General features: G+C 35.0%; 1 protein-coding gene across 1 annotated transcript; it reads left to right on the top strand.

The window, feature by feature from the left end:
• The first annotated feature begins 11317 nt into the window (after window positions 1-11317).
• Window positions 11318-21556, top strand: LOC128120817 (vomeronasal type-2 receptor 116-like). Its single transcript, XM_052755025.1, has 6 exons — window positions 11318-11322; window positions 13849-14140; window positions 14507-15310; window positions 16218-16445; window positions 17547-17670; window positions 20628-21556. The coding sequence occupies exons 1-6, from the start codon at window positions 11318-11320 to the stop codon at window positions 21554-21556; spliced, it is 2382 nt and encodes a 793-aa protein (XP_052610985.1).
• Window positions 21557-22139: the final 583 nt, after the last annotated feature.

Raw genomic sequence — 22139 nt, 5'->3', positions numbered from 1 at the left:
TGTTCTCATAACTATCTTTTCCATTCATACTACTTTTTATCTACTCAATCCTTTAACTTTCTTTCTTTTTGTTAAATTAGAAAAAAAATTCTTTTACAGGAAATAATGTATTGGGCAATCCTGACACTTTATCAGGACATTTATTTCTCAATCACTTAACAACTTTATATAAAAGACATCCACTTCATTGAGAATTAGAATCTCTTTCTGATTTCTCTCTCAACTGAATGCTATATAAGTGTATGAGAACTTTACTAGTGTGGGCCTTTATCCTAGTCATCTTTCTCTCATCTTTTTCATAGTTGAGGAACCACAAATATTTAAGAACAGGGAGATAGGAAATATTGTATTAAATTTTATAATTAAAATATAAACCTCTCAAAAAGGATTCTGACTTTGAGATTTGGCTTAGTCAGTGACTATTTTTTCTTAAACTGTGAAACAATTTCTGTGATTCAGATTTACCACAGAAGCTCCTTTCAGTTCCCCTTTAATAATATTTTGTACATAGAAGGAAATCAAGCTTCCTTCTGTGCAGAACTAACTGTAACAGAGAGAAGACAGATATGAAATATCTTGTTAAACAACTGAGACCTATGAATAGGATAAGAATGCTTGGTCCAGTGGTAGAAAGTACAGTGTTAAAAATACAGTACATTTGAAGCAGAGGCATGGAGGCTGAGCTGAGTTGTGCAAAATGCACTATGGAAAACAATTTCTAAAATCTACAGCAGAGACTAGTACAGAAAAATCTAAGTAGGTCTGAGTTCTGCAGTGATTCACTGGAGAATTTTAACTAGTAGTCATAAAACAGTCTAAATTATGGATAATTGAAAACAAGAGAATTGATAACTATTTTAAAAAACATATTCTTTGTTAAATGTCATTAAAACTCATTACAGAAAATATGACAAAATCAAAGTTAATATTTAATTTTTAGTACAAACTAATGCATTAATTTTTCTGAAACATTAATCCATATAATTTTGACTTGTTTAGTTTATAAAAGTGTTTTGTTGTTGAGACATGTTTTTCTAGGTAACAAGATTGAGGTATTGGTCATTAATAGCTAGCAACCAGTAAGAGATATATACTGGCCTTTTCCACCACCTGTACACCCAAGTGTCACTCATATCAAAGATTCTCTCTCTTTATCTTAATATCTCTTTTTCTTGTGTTTGTATATTTGTGTCTCTTTGTGTGCGTCTGTGTGTGTATGTGTGTCTCTCTGTGTGTGATAGTGTGTGACATTTTCTCTTTCTGATTGTGTATGTGTGCTGTGGGATGGTCTGTATGTCAAATGTGTTGCTGATTGGTCAATAAATAAATCACTGATTGGTCAGTGGCCAGGCAGGAAGTATAGGCAGGACAAGGAGGAGAAAAAACTAGGAAGTGGAAAGCTGGGTGAGGGAGACACTGCCAGCCGCCATGATGACAAGCTGCATGTGAAGATGCCGGTAAGCCACTAGCCATGTGGCAAGGTATAGATTAATAGAAATGGATTAATTTAAGCTGTAAGAACAGTTAGCAAGAAGCCTGCCACGGCCATACAGTTTGTAACCAATATAAGTCTGTGTGTTTACTTGGTCGGGTCTGAGCGGTTGTGGGACTGGCGGGTGGCAGAGATTTTTCCTGCTGAGCGGTTGTGGGACTGGCGGGTGGCAGAGATTTATCCTGACTGTGGGCCAGGCAGGAAAACTCTAGCTACATATGTGTGTGTATGTGTCTCTATGTGTGTGTCTCTTTCTGCATGCATGTGTCTTTGTATGTGCTAGGAAGGAGAATAAAAATGACCATAAAGATGTTTGAAAAGCCCATATAGAATCATACTATTAAATATCTAGACAAAAACAACTATAATACATGTAAATCAGTAAACACACACACACAAATACTTTAAATAAATATTTCCTATCCACTGACAATTATCCCCTGAAAATGCAAAGGCCAAATTATGAAAACTCCAAAATCTGCATTGAGAAGCACTTTGTAGATTTGTTGGATAGACTTGTACAAAAGGTTCTTGTAAGAGGCAGAATGTAAGTCCCTATGACTGAAAACACCATTCAGTTCTGGAAATAGAGCCCTGAGACACCTGAGTTGGAACTATCTTGAAAACCTCCTTCTTTAGGGCTATCTTTCAGGGAAAGAGTTGTTACTGTTCAAGGTGCCAAGGGAGAGATGGAGTAAGAAATTCTCAGAACAGGAAAAATAGTCTCCCTTAAGGAAGAACATAGCTCTTTAAAGAAGGACTGGAAATAGAACACATGGAAATGAGGTAGGTATAATTAGGCATAAGGATATCCTAAGGATGTATATGTACGGAGCCTTGTTTCCAGAAGAGTCCAATAACCTGGGACAGATGTGTGAAGTCAGTGCATTGAAGAAACTATGACCACCTGATTCAAACAAGTGGCCCTGGATAGGCTGGACTGTTTTTATTTATACAGTTTCAATAGTTTGCATGATCACTTTTACAATCAGATTTATTGCCTTATGTTTCTAATAAAGGTTACAATAATTACCAATTTGTTCCTTTACCTCACTCCCTGTCTGTCCCCCAACTTGCCCACTGGTAATCATGGCCTACTTGATTCATAGATCTAATGTTAGAATCATAAACATTATTGCAAGTGACAAAGAAAGTTTTCTAACTAGGCACACCTACAGGTAAAACAGTGTGTCTGGTTGGCAACATTTGCAGTTACAGCATCATGCAAAAAGAAAGAGGGTTTTGCCTCTAGTCAAATTAAATTTCTCACAATTAACTCATCAGCCAAGCCTGAATCAATTCATTCTTCATTCTGTATGTCATTTGGGGAATTACCGGATTTTTTTTATCATCCTACAAACTTCATAACTTAAAAGCTTTTTCTTAATAGTTGGCACCTCTTATCTTTTTTTATCATGTCTGCCTCCTCTCAAATTTCTACAGTATTGGCAAATCTATTAAAAATGTGGGCATTGTGGATTTCTATGATTACGCTTCATTCCCTGTTCCTAGACTCTTCTCATTAACTCTTGATATCATATTTTAATTGCCATTCTTCCTAGATTCTTGATGTTAGAATCATTATCTCCAGAACAGTCATGCAAGTTTGTAATGTTGTGAACTACTCTGACTCTTTTAGCCTAATCACAAGGAGCATTAAAAAGGCAATTGAGAATTCTGAATTCCTGGTCACACTTAAAATATCAAAGGCTTTAGGAGCTGAATGAGGCACAATGTATATTGTGAACAACATCCCCTCTGACTCACACAGAGGACAGTTGTCAGGGCGATGTTTTTCTCTTATAATAGCTATTTTATCTGTGGCTCTGAGAAATGAAACTAGAGGCAGTGAGCAACTGCTTTGGATAGAGAAGCCATGGTGAGCAGGTAGCACATAGGCTCCTGGGGTCATGCCAAGAATTATGCAGGGAAGTATCCACTGAATTTTCAAAATGAGTTGTATTCTCATGGGCATTGCAATAAGGAGAATTTGTTTATACTATTCTCAGGATTTGTCCTCCAAAGAAGTCTCATGGTCCTGGCATCTCCTCCTGTTTTGTTTTGTAATTGGAGCTTACAAACATCAGGAAGGGCTTTGCAAAGGGCAAATCTTAATTTTTTGTAGAGGATTGGAAACAGAAGAATTAAAATTAAAATTAAATCAAGAACAACAGCCAAATTAATGATAAATGTCCAAAAATAATTTATAGCACAAAAGAGGTAATTGAATTTTAAAAATGAGATGCAATCTTTTTGGGAGAGCACATCTGAAAATGTGCATGAGAAATAATTGCAATTTGCTCATGGAGAAATGAATACTTATATCTAGATTAGAACTATTCAATATTCATCTAATACAAGCCTGAATTTGTTCCCATGGATAATGAGAACCATTGTAAGACAATGGTGTAGCACAAAACCATGTATATTTTGTATGACAAGTTGAAGTAGGTCTCATTTCAGTATGTTGAATCTGTGTACCTATGTATAAGACAGCTTTCTCCAATGCATTAACCCTATTAACAAGGCCCTCATGGATAGATTCTTAAGTAAAAAGAGCAAGAGAAACATTTCAAGACAATGTATTAATATGATCAGCCATATGTACTTGTTGTACAAATGCCATAGTAAAGACAATTATAGTTTCAATGATAGAAAATCAAGTCAGTAATGAAGCATTTAGGATGAGAAAGGAGATTAACAATAGTTACCATAGCATAAATGCCTATGGTTCAACAGGGGCAGAGGTGGAATTTGAGAGCCTGACATGTGGCCTAATAAAACAGTCTGGAAAGCAGGGTGATGTATCAGCATATTGCAGAAAGATACAAGCATAACCTCTACTGGAAGTCAAAAGGACATCTATTCCTTTTTTTGGATAATAAACAATTTCCATCTAACCACAGGTTTGTAGGTAATTAGATTAGTAATTAGAGTGTCTCTGGGAAGTAGAAATGTCCTCTGAGTCTAAATTAAGATAATTAAATACAAAGAGACCTTTATTTAAAACGTGAAGGGGAGAAATATTTATACTCTCCTTGTTAAGGCTTGTGAAGTTGTGATTTTAACATTCGATGAAAGCATTCCACAATGGCCTGTCCCTAAGGACTATACGGAATCCCAGTTGAGTGTGCTCTGTTTCATGGGGAATATGAAATTATAAACTCAGAGCTAGCATTTCTCCTAGACTCTTGCACTTAGAATCATTCTCTCTGGAACAGCTATGCACATTTTTAACATCATTAACTGCTGTGGCTCTTTCAGGATAATCATAAGGTGTATTGGAAAGGAAACATCCTATTCTTGAAAATCCTGAATTCATAATCACACGTGAAACAACAAAGGCTTTAGGGGCTAAATCAGGCACACTGTATTTTTAACAATGCCCCCACTGACTCACCCAGAGGAAATTCACCAGCAGGATGTTTTTCTCTTGTAATAGCTATTTTATCTGTAGCTCTGTGAAAGTGAAACTAGAGGCAGCCAGCTGTATGGTTTGTATAAAGAAAGCAGGGAGACCAGGTAACACACATGCTCCTGGGGTCTTGCCCAGAATCATGCACCAAACTATCCATTGTCCTTGCCAAAATGAGTCAGACGCTCAAGGGCCTTTTACAAGGATAATTAGTTTGTGCTATTCTGAGGCCTTGTCCCCTGGAGAAGTCACATGGCTCTCTGCATGCATGGAGGAGTAGAAGATGAGGAAGGGAAACAATAAAATCTGAGCTTAGGTGAAAGTTGTAGCTAGAGTTTTCCTGCCTGGACAGCCAGGACAAAGCTCTCTCACCCGCCAGTCCCACAGCCGCTCAGACTCAACCAAGTAATCATAGAGACTTATCTTGCTTACAAAATGTATGGCCGTGCCAGGCTTCTTGCTAACTGTTCTTCTGTCTTAAATTAATCCATTTCTATAAATCTATACCTTGCCACGTGGCTCGTGGCTTACCAGCATCTTCACATGCTGCTTGTCATGATGGCGGCTGGCAGTCTCTCCTTCTGCCTTCCTGTTTTTTCTTTCTTCTCTCTGTTAGTCCTGCCTATACTTCCTGCCTAGCCACTGGCCAATCAGTGTTTTATTTATTGACCAATCAGAGCAACACATTTGCCATACAGAACATCCCACAGCAGAAAGTTCTAAGCAAACTCATCACTCAATGATCTAATTAAAAATAAATAAAATTAATGCTAAATCAGAGACACAGTAACTCAAAAAACGACAGTTTCTAAGATTTCTCTATCACAATGTCCATTTTTCTCCTATTTCCACAATTTTCAATAAAGTATAATGAAAATATTACAGGTTTTGATGTCTATTCACATGCTGATAAATGAATTGTAATTTAAACACACACACATACATATATATATATATATATATATATATGCATATAACAAATTCGGAGGATAAGAGAAGTTTCTTGTGATAATATGAATTAACTGGTTTCACATACTAGTAAAAAATAATAAAAAATAATGTCAGGAATTCCATTTTTCATGCTGAGTTACACAGTTCATTTATCTTTTTTTATTTTATAATTTAATTTAAATTTACATATCAGCCATGGATTCCCTTGCTCAAAAAGTAAACAGAAAACATAATCACACCATTGATTGGGCCATTAATTTGGAATTAGTGAAATCATCCTATCAGTTTCTCAGGGTTAGTACAGAGAACTTTTGAAGTATAAGGGGACATGGAAGAAATTTTTGTTATGCAGACATGCAAGGTTTGTAGAAAAAGTGTTTTTAGATTCCCCCAGGCCATTGACAAGATAGATTGGCATAGGGAATAATCAGTTTTAAAAAGCAGGATGTCCTACTGATTTTCACTGAGCTGTATCTGGTTGGGACATTTTCCAGAATGTTTTCCTTCTCATCTCCCCTGGCATCCTCCCTTGCAAGGTCTTTGCATCATCCTGAGTCACTGTCTCATGTAACTTTTGTAATAGAGTGTTCTTGCCAAGTCCATTCAAAAGTGTTGGTGTTCTGTCTTCCTAGATGAAGTCATGGGGCCTGTGGATAAAGAAGATCCCAAATGAATTTTAAAACTTGTTTTTATCTTGAGTGCAGGGTCTCAGATGGGAAGTCTCAGAGAAGAAAATTGTCCAAAATTCTCCATGGAGTGTAGAAGAGGCTTGTCAAAAATATCTGTGATTAGAGTGATGATGTTAGTCACCAAAAATAGTACAAACTCTTGTACTCACAAATACTTGAGTTCTATAAGTAGCTGCTGAACACATTGGAATCCGTGTTATACTGTGGTAGACACTTGTATTTTATGATGTGCTCTTGGATTTTTCTTCTCTTGCTCCTGCAGACTCTTGTTTCTCTTACCTCCTTTGGTGTTTTTCAGTGCCATTCCAAAGCACTGAGTCCTTTACATAGTGATGGGAATGTGACGATTGCTGCACTTTTTTCACTTTTTAATTATTACTGCATGAATATATATGATTCAAGATGTGAAGATGAAAAGCCAATAGAGTAAGTGCTTTCAAAATTTATTCTTTTTCAGAATTCAGATTACATTGTCCTCAACTAAGTTTGCATTCACATGAATTTAACTTTCATTTTCCATCCTGGCATTCCCTCTCTTGTATACACAAAACTCTTTTCCAGGTGTGTCTTCCTCCTGTTCCCTTTATTTTTCATCTCTCAAAGAAAGAAGTGTTTGTTTTAATTCATGTTATTTCGTACATTTGGTACTCTGAATCTCTCTACATTCCTCTGCCTTGCCTTTCATTGTTCAAGGGTAGGACATTTTCATGGCTTTCTCCAAAGAGACAATGATTTTCAAAAGTTGACACGTTGTTTTAGGCAGTTGTTAAAGTGTAGTTTTTTTTCCTTTGAGAATATATAATGCTATGAATTGCAGTGACTACAGAGTCTTCATATGATGGTAGAGTGACAGGGACTGCCTGTGCTAGCTGCTGCTGTTTTGGAAGTCAGAATATGAGAATTTGGTTTTGGGACCTCATCTGTTAAAATGATTTCAAAATGAAATACAATTTTTGTGTCTAATTCTGATTAGTAATCTTTTAGATTCTGTCAATTTGGCACCATACTCTTCACTTCATTCCAGTTTTTCTAAGTATTTACATCTGGTATGGGTGTGTTCTACAAGACACATAGATATTGTTGGTGACCTCTGTTCGTTGTATCTAGTTTGATGCCAGTTGGATTAGAGGCCATGGCAGACAAGTTGCTAGCATTGAGTAGACTCTGCTGGAGAGAAATGTCTAAGTAGGATTCTTTGTGAAGGATGTGGGATTTATTTTATTCCATGCAGATATTTCTGTAGCCATAGAATCTACTTATTAAGGTCTGAAATGGAGGAAGATGGCTTGCATTCAATTTAGAATAAAACCCTGTAAAATGGAAATGCAGAAACAAGGTACAGGTGAAGAGTCAGCAGATAGACAATTAAGAAAGAAGATACATTTAGGTTGTGGTGATACAATTATGTTTTTGCTGAAACCTGGATGCAGTGCTAATTCATCAGTCCTGGGGATATAGAACAGGAAAAATGATCAGGGAGGAAAAGTTGATAGATATTAGTATATATTGACAGCTTAGTCTGAAATAGACACAGCAAATGTGGTGACAGAAATCCATTTACAGGAGCATGCCTATGTGCCCTTATGTGGAATGTGGGTTTCTTTTGTATTTTTCTCTCATACTTGATTTTCCTCACATTTTGATTGTATGCACACAGGTATTTTCTTTCTGATAATTGTAACAAAAAGTACATGGAATGTGTGGCCAGGAATATATTCATCACATTAATATTTTTTGTGTCTTAATTTTTAATTTTAATTTACTTTCATGCAGTCTTAATTTAAAAAATAAGTTATATAATATAACTTTATATATATATATATATATATATGTATATTACAAGGAAGTATTTCCTTTCAGATTAATGTATATTAATTCATATGAGCAGGATGGCTAGTTTCCTTGTCAGGTACATTTTTTAATGTATTTTATGAGTGGACCACAATATATCCTAAGAGACTCCAAACAGAGAATCTCTCTACTCATCTATGAGCATCATTTTTTAACATTCACTTAAAGGTAAAGCTGACATGACAAGTCAATATGGCATTTGAACAATACAATTACAAGTAGATCTGTTGTGTTCAGAAACTGAAACATGCAACCTCCTCTCCCATCGGATGATCCCTCCTTGTTACTTAGCTTCTGTGGGTCTGTTAATTGTAGTGTAGTTCTCATTTATAGCTAATATCCACTTATAAGTGAGTACATACCATGCTTGTGTTTCTGAGTTCAGGTTAACTCACTCAGGATGACCTTTTCTGGTTCCATCCATTTGCCACCAAATTTCATGATGTTATTGTTTTTAAAAGCTGAGTAATACTCTATTGTGTTAATGTGCCACAATTTCTTCAGACACTCACCAGTTGAAAGGCATGTAGGTTGTTTCTAGTTCATGGCTACTACAAATAAAGCTGCTATGAACACAGTTAGACAAAACCCATTGTGATATGGTAGATCATCCTTTGGGTGTATTTTCCAGGAGTGGTATAGCTGGGTCTTGATCTACATCTATATTTAATTTCCTGAGAAACCAACATATTTATTTCCAAAGTGGCTGCACAAGTTTTCACTCCCACCATTATTGTAGGAGTGTTCCCCTAGTTCCACATTCTCTCCAGCATGAGCTGTCACTTAAATTTTTGATCTTAGCCATTCTGAAATGTGTAAGATGGAAGACCAGTGTTCTTTTTATTTGTGTTTGCCTCATGGCTAAGGATGTTGAACATTTCTTTAAGTGATTCTCGGCCATTTGAGATTCCTCTATTGAGAACCTCTGTTTAGGTTTGAACCCCATTTTTTAATTGGATTATTTGGTTTCTTAATGTTTAGTTTCCTGATTTTAGTATATTTTGGATATCAGCCCTCTGTCAGATATGGAGTTGCTTAAGATCTTTTCCCATTCTGTAGACAGCTGTTTTATCCTTTTGACAGTGTCCTTTGCTTATAGAAGGTTTTCAGTTTCATGGAGAATATATTCCTTGATAGTTTGGACTTCCTAATGTTTCTAATTAGGTGCTCTCTTCCCAATAAATGTATTTCATGTTACAGGACAAAGATTTGCTTTGTGGTTATTCTGAAATTTCTCACAATTCCTTTCATATAGGTTCATATTTCTTTTTGTGAAAATAAAAATATGAATTTCAAGACTGATCAAAAGCTTTCCATTCTTAACTTCACTATTCATTTTTTTCATGTATACCCACAGTCTACAAGTATAAGTATTTCAATTCTTCTATTCCATTTACCTTCATTAATAATGTGATCCGCACGTCATTTAATGTTCCCTGAAATATCAATGTATTAACCACCCATTAATTTTTCCAGTCTTTCATATTATCCCTTTAAGTGAATTTCTAACGTATTCTATCTCCTTTGATTTTTCAGTGGAATGATGTGAATTGAAAAACATTCAGAAATCCATAGTGGACATTTTGTTCTTTTCCTGTTTCTGCTCATGTATCTGTGTATCTTGATACATTATTGCTCTACACCAATTACTGGAAACAATCAATGCTTAATTTTTTTTTTTAGTTTTACATTTACTTGATGATCAGTGATGTTAAAAACTTTGTAAAGTAGTGCTAGCTGTATGAGTTTTTCTTTGGTACAAGATTAGCTCATGCTATTACCGATTTGTTGGATGGAGGCTGTGTTACCTTGATTTAAAACTCCTTCAGTGAACTGAAAATATTTGACATTAGTCCAAGAACTAAAGAACAAATGGAATTTGTTTTCTCCCTTTATACAGTGTTCTGAGGATAGTTTTCTTTGGTGTAGAGAATACTATTTTGTAGTTCCATATTCATTTTGTGCGATTCCTTCTTTTGATATCTGAGGCTAATTTGTATAACATTGGCATTCTCTTTAGTAAGTTCTTGCCTACACTAATGTCTTGACAATTATTAGGTGTGTACTTTTCTATCGCATTCAGCCTGTCAGCTGCCTTTGTTGTATAGGAGCTTTGTCCTCAACTGTTCATTTGCCTCCTTGCCTAAAAACTGTTTGGCTGTACCATTGATGTGTAAATGTAATTACAACTATCTAGAAGTACAAGATTACCCCAGTATAATGATTATCATCAAGAAATCTAACCATGTGTATTTGAAAGTCTGTTGGCAAACAGAAATCATTATTTGATATTGGTGTTCATTAAGATGTACAGAGATATTACGGAAATTGTTTTGGAGGCTCATCAAATTTTTAAACTAGAAATAAAACGACATATGAAACAGTAATTCCACTTCTGGCCTCCAGAAAACTCTACATTCAGTCATGGAGATTTTCTATCACTATGAATAACATTCTTATCATTTTTTTGCTTTTAGATATTGTTTGGTTCTGTAATTTAAATACCTTAAAAATTTGGTTTTTAATTTTATTTTTTATTTAATTTTTCAGTATAAAATTAAATTTATTGCAATATGTTTACATAACTAGATACACATTTCTACAAAATATTAACCATTTCTTCATGATGAGAACTTTCTTTTTTCTCTGCTAATTCTTCAAATATGTGTGTGTGTGTGTGTGTGTGTGTGTGTGTGTGTGTTTCTTGAATTTGTGGATAAAATATTATAGCATGAATACTTTAGCTTTCAAATTCTATGAATTTTTTTCTATTTACAAGATTAGTTTTATTTTTATTCTACACAATAAGATTTATTTTATCTCTGTTGCCAGTATAGTTATTATTGTGTGTATTACTACTCAGTGGATTTTTTTTTTAACTTTTCACATTTGTATGTATACATATAGTACATTGAATACATGACGTAGAGGATAAAGGTAAATCCCAGGATTAGAAATTTCAAAGCCACATATCATGATATATATTCTGGAATCCAGAAGATGTAATGCCAGTGAAGGAATGGACTTGGTACTGAGGTGATAGCAAGCAGACAGAAATCAAAGTTTCCATCTCCCATGTCCTTATATAGGCTTCCATCATATATGGACTGCATTAAATGTGTGTCTTCCTGCCTAAAGTTCCAGATTAAATACATGTCTAAAATAACTGGATTAAAAGAATGTTTCACTACCTCTAAGGTTCAGACTATACATAGTGATGTAGATAACCAAAATTAGACATCGCAAGTCCACCCTTTGCCAAATGGATACACAATGATAACTCCTTTTGATGTGATTAGTATTGGTGGCAAGGTATAGATTTATGGAAATGGATTAATTTAAGTTTTAAGAACAGTTAGCAAGAAGCCTGCCATGGCCATACAGTTTGTAAGCAATATGTCTCTGTGTTTACTTGGTTGGGTCTGACGGCTGTGGACTGGTGGGTGACAAAGATTTGTCCTGACTGTGGGCAAGGCAGGAAAACTCTAGCTACACCCTTTGCCAAATAGATACACAATGATAACTCCTTTTGATGTGATTAGTATCCAAATGAACAGACCATGAGACACAGGAGGTTTAACAAATACATTTACTATGTATTGTGAGAATATTCTGTCAATGGGGAGGCCTTAAGTAAAATCTCTCTCTTCTCCTTAAGGTCTCAATGACACCAAGTTTCATTCTCATCAAAGTTCTCCATAGAGAACTCATGAATTCATGAGGGTTACTTACAGAAAATAAGCAAGGTCTTTCTGATGAGAGTACGATGACACAGAGTTAGTCACACTGAAAATTCTTTACTCAGTATGTGTGAAGATAATTTATTATTTCATACATAAATATTCCCCTTCCACCTTTTAAAAATATTGTCAAGTAATCTACTTATTTCTTAAAGTTGTATTAACTATTAAGATGTCCCTCTGTGGTCATTTTAGTCAATTGAAGGCATGAAAGAGGCTGTTGTTTAACTTAAGTAATAGGACAAAATCCCTGTGTTGGATCTTCAAACACATATTCATTCATTTATTTGTTTTAATGAGGCTTCATTGGTGAGAAATATCCTTATAATCATTAAAATATTTATTTCTGTATATGCATTCATACATGTATACATATATATATATATATATATAATTTAAAAACACAGATATAACTTATTTGTACATAAAGGATGAAAATTTTCCAGTATGAGTAACATATCCTGTTTTAGGAACAATAATATCTTAAAGGTAATGGATAACCTTAAGGGATATGAAACATATTGTAGAACTAGAGCTGTGATAGACATCAAGTAGATATCATTTTGACCATAATTGTATGATTTCATATGTCTTCAACTTAAAAGTAGACAATAAATTTATATTTAAAACCTCAGGTAAATTTTTCCAAAGAAGTGTTCAGAAGCATGGTCATTTCTATCTATTTTATCTACTTAGTCAGACTGATTTTATTTAAGATTTTTTTAGATTTAGTATTACTATCAACAAAACAATCTAGGGAGGGCCAAATCAGAAAAATTACTTAACAGGGGCATTTACTCATAATCATTTTGTTATTAAATATATGATATGAAAAATAAACCACAATTTCATATGGATAGTCTATACACAATTAATACAAATGATAAATTCTAGTAAACCAAGATTTTATGATGATTGTTAGTTGGGATTAGATTTTTGCTTTTTTCATTGTAAAACGGAAACTTAACAGAAGGATCTTTAGTCAACGTGTTGTTAGTTTGGGCAGAAACAAAAGCAAAGTATCAGAGAACAAAGGAGCATAAAGGGCAAAAGACATTTTATTTCAATTAGAAGAAAATTAACTTGGACTTCCTAGTCAGAATTAGCAACGAGACCCAGTAGAGCCTAACACAATAGCACTTTCTTGGCTTCAGCTTGTTTCTCACAAGGCCACTTATCCTGCCAGGTTCATATCCAAGATTGCTTGGGGTTGATGCATGTGACACAGGCAGACATCCCCATAAGCATCATTGGTCCTTAATCAGAAGAACTGAAAGGCTGCAGTCTCCATCTATGTACAGACAGAGTAAATGTGGTATGGGAGCCTTGGAGTTTTTATAGTACAGAACAAGGGAAGCTTAAAGGATGGAAGTGTACCTCTCCTGATTATTTCACTAAAGCATCAAAGAATTATGTTTGTGTTTTCCCATCCTAGAGATTCCAAGGTTGATATCAGTTCAGGTCAATGTTCCTGTCCAGAATTTTTAGATATACCTGAGGCTTTTAGTTAGTTAAAATATCACTAACCGTATATACCATGACATTGAAAGTATAACCATTACCCTGATGACAAAAAAAATAGTGTTTGTAGATATATAATATTGACAGTATACAAGCCATTGTTACTATATCATCAGGATATGGCCCAACATCCTACCAAAAGATATGATGTGAGTCCCCATTATGAATATTGACAATCTTTCTCTCCAGGTTCAAACTGAGGAGCTACCACGTTTCTTTGGCCTTCATATTTGCCATTGAGGAGATCAACAGGAACACTCATATTTTACCCAACACATCTCTAGGATTTGAGCTATATAATGTCATAAACAATCACTGGAATATTCTGCAGAAAACTTTACTTTTCCTAACAGGAATGGGAATAAATATTCCCAATTACACATGTAGAAGGGAGAACAAGGCTGCTGCTTTACTTACAGGTACATCATGGGAAACGTCTATACAAATTGGGAGACTACTGAATCTTTACAAATATCCACAGGTGAGGTACATGGCTGTGAGGGAACAAGACACTCATATTAAACTGGAGACATTTCAGGTGTTTTCAAATGTAAAGAAGTGAGACTGTGACATTCATCTATTGGAGAATAAATCAGGCATTTGTTTATCTGTCCTCATATACTTTGCTTACGATAGAGAAGAGTAAGAGTTTGCAACCTATAGTCAGTGTTTATAAAACTCTGTGTCTTGTGAGGAATTCTTCAAAAATGTCTTCAGAAAAATGATGGGAGTTTAAAATACCCTGAGAAGAAGTTAGTCTATACCAATCCAAAGTGTCAACTCAGGTTTAAGATTGTGTTCTGTGTCAATATTTTCAGTCTTGTTTCCTATTTGAAATTTTCTTTAGATTACTTTTGGGCGATTTGACACTATCCTAAGTGACAGAGGCCAGTTTTCTTCTCTTTACCAGACAGCACCCAGGGACACATTTCTGTCACATGGCATTGTCATTTTGATGGTTCATTTCAGCTGGACGTGGGTGGGACTGGTTCTCATAGATGACCACAATGCGGCTGAGATTCTATCCAACTTGCAAGGAGAGATGGATAGAAACAGAGTGTGTGCAGCTTTTGTAGAAATGATTCCATTCAACTGGTTGTACTCTGACTTTAAATCCAGAACAAGGCATCCACAGATCCTGAAATCATCTGCAAATGTGGTTATCATTTATGATGTCACTAAATCTTTATATGCTATAATAATATATATAAGTATACATTCAGTTACTTGGAAAGTCTGGATCATAAAGTCACAATGGGATGTAACTACTGATGTTCCTTATTTCATATTTGATCCATTCCATGGTAGTCTCATTTTTGCACATCACCATGCTGAAATTTCTGATTTTAGGAAGTTTATCCAGACATACAACCCTTCCAAATATCCAGGAGATCATATCCTTGCTCTTCTTTGGAACACATATTTCAATTGCTCTTTTTCTGGACCTGATTGTAAAAGTTTGGTTAACTGTCTACCCAATGCTTCTTTGGAAATGTTGCCTGGAAATGGTTTGGAAATGGACATGAGTGAAGAGAGTTACAATGTATATAATTCTGTATATGCTGTGGCTCATAGTCTCCATGAAATGAATGTCAAACAAGTAGAAATCCACCATCATAGAAATGGGGAGGTAAACACCTACTTTTGGGAGGTAATTTCTCTTATTGTATATTTTATTCATAGCCCTGTGACATAGTGAGGTTTCTAAAAGAACGCAATACATGATTGTATACAGTGGCAGGTTTTATAAAAAAACACCTGAGAGACTGTATAAAATTCATCATCTAGGCCGTGCGGTGGTGGCGCACGCCTTTAATCCCAGCACTCGGGAGGCAGAGGCAGGCAGATCTCTGTGAGTTCAAGGCCAGCCTGGGCTACCAAGTGAGTTCCAGGAAAGGCGCAAAGCTACACAGAGAAACCCTGTCTCGAAAAACCAAAAAAAAAAAATTCGTCATCTAGAAGTTTTTGCAGACACATGTGTTATTGTTCATGATGAATGGGTGTAATAAGAATATTTAAATGTGTGTATCTCATCATCTACTTCGTGTTACAATTAACATCAGAATCTTGCTATCCTCAGTTGAAACTCCATTATTTTTAAGCATATTTCAGAACATAAATAGGAGAATTAGATCTTAAAATGTCAAAAGCTATTAGATCCTTAAAGTTTAAATTCTGAATCTATGGTTATGAGTCCTACCTGACCATTTTATTACATTTTGGAATTAAACACCCCAATTTACAACTTGAAACTTTGAGTAGATTACTTAAGTATTTGGATTTCAAGGTTTTGGAATTTGCATGAATCAACATTCATGGATTAAATCTTTTTGTTTTTCTACTTGTTATTGTGTAAGTGTGTGTGAATTCTTTCTTTTGAAATAACAGTCTAGAAACATGATATATTCATTTTTATTCTTCATCCATTAAAATGTTGAGAACTTGGTATAGCTTGCAATTAATGTCAGGGATTTAGGACAATGAGACCTATAACTTCATTGGATTCTGTTGAACCATTCTGGGAATAAATTCATCATAAAGTTCTGCATCTCTTTTAGCTACACCCTTATCTCAAGAATATCTATTTCAAAAATGGTGCTGAAAAACTTATGCTTTTGGATTCACAAAGGACATTAGATGCAGAATATGATATTCTAAACCTCTGGAATTTTCCAGATGGTCTCAGACAAAAGATAAAAGTTGGAACATTTTCTCCAAATGCTCCACAGGGCCAAGAACTGTTTCTGTGTGACCATATGATACAGTGGGCTATAGGATTTACAGAGGTGGGCTGGATCTTATCTCATTGTTTTCATCCTTATGTCAATAGACATTTGTTTGTGGATGTAATGATTGTTGGTTCCTTACTCAGTGCCCATCTGCATGCCCAAAACTACTGTCATTTGAGAAAGTTTTTGTTGCCTTATACAACATGTGATTGTTTGTTTTTCCATACTTTTATCTTCGGACACATTTTTCCAATAATAAACACAGTGTCTATTTATTAAGTTTTCATTCCCGTCCTGAAACCACCTGCCATGAGTCGTAATTTGACTCCCAGATGGGGAAATATCAGGACATGGTCATTTTGCTTTCAGGCACCTGGCCATGCACTGTAGCATGGAGGGCACATGTGCATGGGTAAATTACATGTCTTCCTGATGAAAAAAGAAGCAATTTGTCAAATAACCAAAATAAATAAATAAATAGGCTGACATAACTTAAAAACATTGACTTATTGTTCACACTAGGTGTGAGCAGTTCATTAGGATTCAGGCAATCATGTTGGCAGGAACCTGAGAAAGTGAGTCATGTTGTATCTTCAGTCAGAAAGTAGACAGATGTGAACACTCTGTTCACATACTTTTTTCATTTTTTTTCTGTCCTTAACTACATTCAATGAAATGGAATACCTAACTATAGAATATGTCTTTTCACTTCAAATACCCTAATGTAGATCATCTCTCAAAGAAAGGCACACAGACAAGTTTATATAGTAACTCTGAGTCCTGTCTGGTAAACAAATGTGAATTAAGCATGACCATTGGGAAACAATGATACTCTCACTCCAGCTGTCAGGAAGTATACAACAAGATCAGGATGGCATTACAGTTGCCCATTGAAACATGTACTCAGTTAACAAACTTCTTATTTTGCCCAACCTCTTATATTTTCACAATTTTTTAGATTTCTATTATCTCTAGACCATTATTTAAACACATTGATCTTCATGTATATACTATATAGAAATTAGCAGCATCAAAACAAGAATCTGCAAAGAATAATTACAAAAACTTACCTTCTCATTGTCCAATACTGAGAAATAATATTTTTTGTTTTAAAACTATACACTTCTGAGTATTTTCTTTTCACTATTTCATTCTCAGCTTCCTCGTTCTGTGTGCAGTGAGAGCTGTGTTTCTGGATTCAGGAAATCACCCCAGGAGGGCAAGGCTGCCTGCTGCTATGATTGCACTCATTGTCCAGACAATGAGATTTCCAATGAGACAGGCAAGTGCCAGTTTTACTGGGGTATTTCCCACCTCTCCACAGTGTTCTGCAATTTCTAAGCTGACAAGTTCTGTGAAGGAAAAGTAGAGATAAGTCTTGTGGTTCTTTCACTTAGAAGTAAAAATAATTTGGTTCATTTTATCATCATTTTAAATGATGCTCAGGCCATTGAATCTCATACTTGATTCATGAATTTGATCCACTGGAGCCATTGTTCCTTTCAGAGAACAACTTTACCCAGTCACGGAATAGTCTGCTTAATTTCACCCTGGCATTTAACACACACACACACACACACACACACACACACACACACACACACACACACACACACACACACGCATGCACGCACGCTCGCATGCACACGCAAAAACACATACATTATAAATACAGAATTTTCTTGCATTTGAAAGCATATTTAGTTCATGATTAGCACATATTTAAAAATAACACCCTTACATCACTCATTGCATAATTTCAGTCATGGTTCTAGGTTTATCAGATGTGATCAGAAAGATCATATTTGATTTACCTGTGGACATGTTTTAATATGTTTTATTTTTAGGTTCCTTTTCATTTTGTTTTTTATGTGAGTGTTTTGCCTGCAGGAATGTGTGTGCACATGTACTTGCTTAGTGCACATCAAAGTTAGAGGAGGGCATCAAATCTCCTGGAGGTGGAGGCACAGTTAGCATTGATGTTTCTGTGGGCACTTGTAACTGAAACTAGGTCCTCCTTAGGAGTAATAGTATCCTGAACCACAGAACCATTTATCTACCTTCATCTGTTTGATTTCTAGTATAAATAACATTCAGCCTTCCCTTAAAGTGTATCTTTCTTCCCCCTTTTCCTCCATCCCCATATGAGTACTAAAACTTCAAGCTTCTTAACTTCCATGGAGTGGGATATGCTTCAGTAACATAGATATTAAATATCTAAAACTTGTTGTGGACCAGAATATAACCACTAGGGAAGTATGTCAATAACCTATTATGAGAATCTTATTTTGAACAAAATTATTTTAAATCAATAGTTGCTATGTATCATGAATTTGAATCTAGATTTGTATCACTTCTGTTAATTTCATTAACATAACCTAAAGAATGCAGTAAGTACTCATTGATGCATTGACTCTATTTTTAAACAAGTTAATGGAAGCATTATTAAACATAGAAGAGGTAAATTATGGGACAATGCCTTGTGACAACTAGTTGAAATGGCACATCACCACTTCTGTAATGATATTGTTGTGAATAAGCCATGCATAAATGCAAACCCTTGGTCTTTTAACAAGGCAGGACACTAAATTTGAAGGACCATCTTTTCCAGCAATAGGTGGAAAATGTAGAGGAAATTTATGTCAGAATACATCCAAGGAAGAGAAAATAGGCATGAGACAATTGAGAACACTGAATGTGCAAAGCACACACAGACACAATGTTGAATATGGAGAGGAAATTAACGAGGATTCCTCAACATCAATGTCTAGTGAGAATTTTTCATATATTAATTGCAATACTTTGAGTAACATAATGTTTTTCCTGAACATGCAGATGTTTTAACTTTACTTTATAAAGATAGAAACTTGCAAACTTTTTGGTGGCTTTAATTTGCCAAATTTAAAACATGCATATTGAGACTGACTATACAGATCATCAAAGACTCAATGTGCACATTGGTACTCTGTGTACATTAGGGCATTGGTAAGTTCATGAACATGCTAATTTTATTCATTGGAGGAAAATAAAACCATCAATATCAAATCCTGCATGTTTGTAGTTTAAGGAGACACTTTAAATTATTATAAGTAAGAAAGAAGAAAATACAACATAAATGCTAAATATTTAAAAATATTGAATCCTAAACCTCAAATCCTATAGAGTGAGGTGTATCTATATTTAAAAAATCATATTTAAATCTTTATTTAATGTGTATTATGACTTATGAACCCTGTCATTTACAAAATAATATATGGGGTTGTGCAGATGAATCATTCATCATTTGTTAGAAGCCAATGGAAATAAACACGAGAAATATAGTAGAGACAAATTGCCTTGGGAGTGTGAGCACAACAGGAAGGCACATCTGGAAGAAATAAATAAAATGCTGATAATGGAATAAAAGATGCTACAAACTCTAGCAAAAAAATGAATTCAATAGATTTCTTATTAGAATTTTCAACACCAATTAAATTGCAAATTCCACTTTGCAAAATATCAAGTATTTTAATTGAAGTGTGAAATGGAAATATTTTAACAAAAATATGTAATAAATAGATTGAAATTTATCTCTTGAATTCAAGATGAAACTTACAAATTATAAATGATAAAGTATCATAAAACTTACTCCATGATCAACTAAGACTAAACCCAGAGTTTCATATATATCTGTTCAACAGATATTTTCTCCCTGGGTATGATTAAACAGATTCAGAAGGGGATTTTTTTCCATCTTTCAATAATCTAATAATTCTCATTCCCACAAGAATTATCAGAGAATGAACAGTTTGAAGAATTCAATAAATTCAATGTAAATAGATAAATTTTGATATTAGGACTGAGAAAAACATTAAAAGAAAGACATACCAAAACATGTAATTTTTACTTAACTCACATGAAAAAGTCACACAAGGGAATACAGAAGGAGGTGATTATATGATCAAGTTAGGTTTATGTAAGTTAATTCAATAGTTTATGACAATATAAAGAAAAAATACAAATTATCACTTAATTGAAAATACGTTTAAATATAACAATGAAAAGGACAGACTTGTCATTATGGATGTGGAATGGTTGATTAGATATCATTTGGTAATCATCACTATTGAACACTTATTTTCTTGAGTCTGAAACAACAAAGGAAATGTGGGCAACTGCCAGAGAGCTGTTGCTGGGAAGAGGATTGAGATAAAATGGGAACCTGAGCAGAGACTCACAATACCTTTAATTCCTCAGTAGATATGGATCATTGTGTGAGGTGTCCAGAAAGTCAATATGCAAACACAGAGCAGAGCGAATGCCTCCAGAAAGCAGTGACATTTCTGTCTTATGAAGACCCTTTGGGGATGGCACTCACCTACTTGGCCCTGGGCTTCTCTTCACTAACAGCTGGTGTTCTTGGTGTCTTTGTGAAGTACCACCCCACTCCCATTGTCAAGGCCAACAATCAGGCTCTTTCTTATATCCTGCTCATCACTCTGATTTTCTGTTTTCTCTGTCCATTGTTATTCATTGGCCATCCCAACACAGCCTCCTGTATCCTGCAGCAATACACATTTGCAGTTTTGTTCACAGTGGCTCACTCCACAGTCTTGGCCAAAACTGTTACTGTGGTTCTGGCTTTCAAGATCACATTGCCAGGAAGACTGATAAGGTGGATAATGATATCAAGAGCTCCTAACCTCATCATTCCTGTCTGCACCCTTATCCAACTTGTGCTCTGTGGAATTTGGCTGAGCACCTCTCCTCCCTTTATTGACTCAGATGCTTACACTGAACATGGCCATATAATTATTATATGCAACAAGGGCTCCACTATTGCCTTCCATTCTGTCCTGGCATACCTCTGCTCCATAGCACTTGGGAGCTACACTTTGGCTTACCTGTCCAGGAACCTGCCTGACACATTCAATGAAGCCAAGTTCATCACTTTTAGCATGTTGGTGTTCTTCAGTGTGTGGGTCACCTTCCTCCCTGTCTACCACAGCACCAAGGGAAAAATCACTGTGGCCATGGAGGTCTTCTCTATTTTGGCTTCCAGTGCAGGTCTCCTAGGTTGCATCTTTCTCCCCAAGTGCCATATTATTTTGTTCAGACCACATAGAAATGTGCTTCATCATGTTAGGAACAAAGGACATTTTAAAGGAAAAGTCAATTTTACAGCATAGTCCATGTTTTTCTTAATTATAAAAAAGTCTTCCATCTTGTTTATCACTAAGCTTTCAGTTGTCACAGATAAAACAGTGATTTAAGATTTTATATGTATTGATTTCTTTTAGTGATAAATCCATCTTTATTCTCTCAATTCTAATATTATATACAAATTTCTCTAAATTAGAAAGTTGAATTCATAAAAATTATTGTGCTGTCTATATTTAATAAGAGATAAATGAGATATATATGTATTCTTCACCTCTTCAACACTGTATAATTTTAACGTTATAACACCACATGATCTCATACATTTCCATGTGTTTTAATGCCCTTGATAGGTTTCCTGGATTCATCAAGCTTACAGTTCATGAATGCCTTTTCTATGAAGAAAATCACATTTTAAAAAATGAACACAATTTTGACAGGAAGGAAATACTCTCTTTAATAGTTGCACAATGAGCTACGTGGTTGAGTAGAACACAGACCAATACATTTTTTAATTATAGGCTAATGTCAGAGTTCAGTTAATCAAATACTTACCCAAGCAGTTATTTACATAAGTTTTATGTTAAATCTACAAACATTGTTCAACTCTCT

Source organism: Peromyscus californicus, unplaced genomic scaffold (assembly GCF_007827085.1).
Source record: "Peromyscus californicus insignis strain IS unplaced genomic scaffold, ASM782708v3 Scaffold_2__1_contigs__length_46816999, whole genome shotgun sequence".
NCBI lineage: Eukaryota > Metazoa > Chordata > Mammalia > Rodentia > Cricetidae > Peromyscus > Peromyscus californicus.
The sequence above is the reverse complement of the archived record's forward strand: the minus strand, read 5'-3'. Positions and strand labels throughout refer to the sequence as shown.

Bases quoted from the DNA above. Each gene is read 5' to 3' on its own strand.
- LOC128120817 (XM_052755025.1), top strand. The intron at 15,311-16,217 runs GTAATTTCTCTT...CATCTCTTTTAG, and splicing joins TAAACACCTACTTTTGGGAG to CTACACCCTTATCTCAAGAA. The intron at 17,671-20,627 runs GCAAGTGCCAGT...ATTCCTCAGTAG, and splicing joins TGAGATTTCCAATGAGACAG to ATATGGATCATTGTGTGAGG.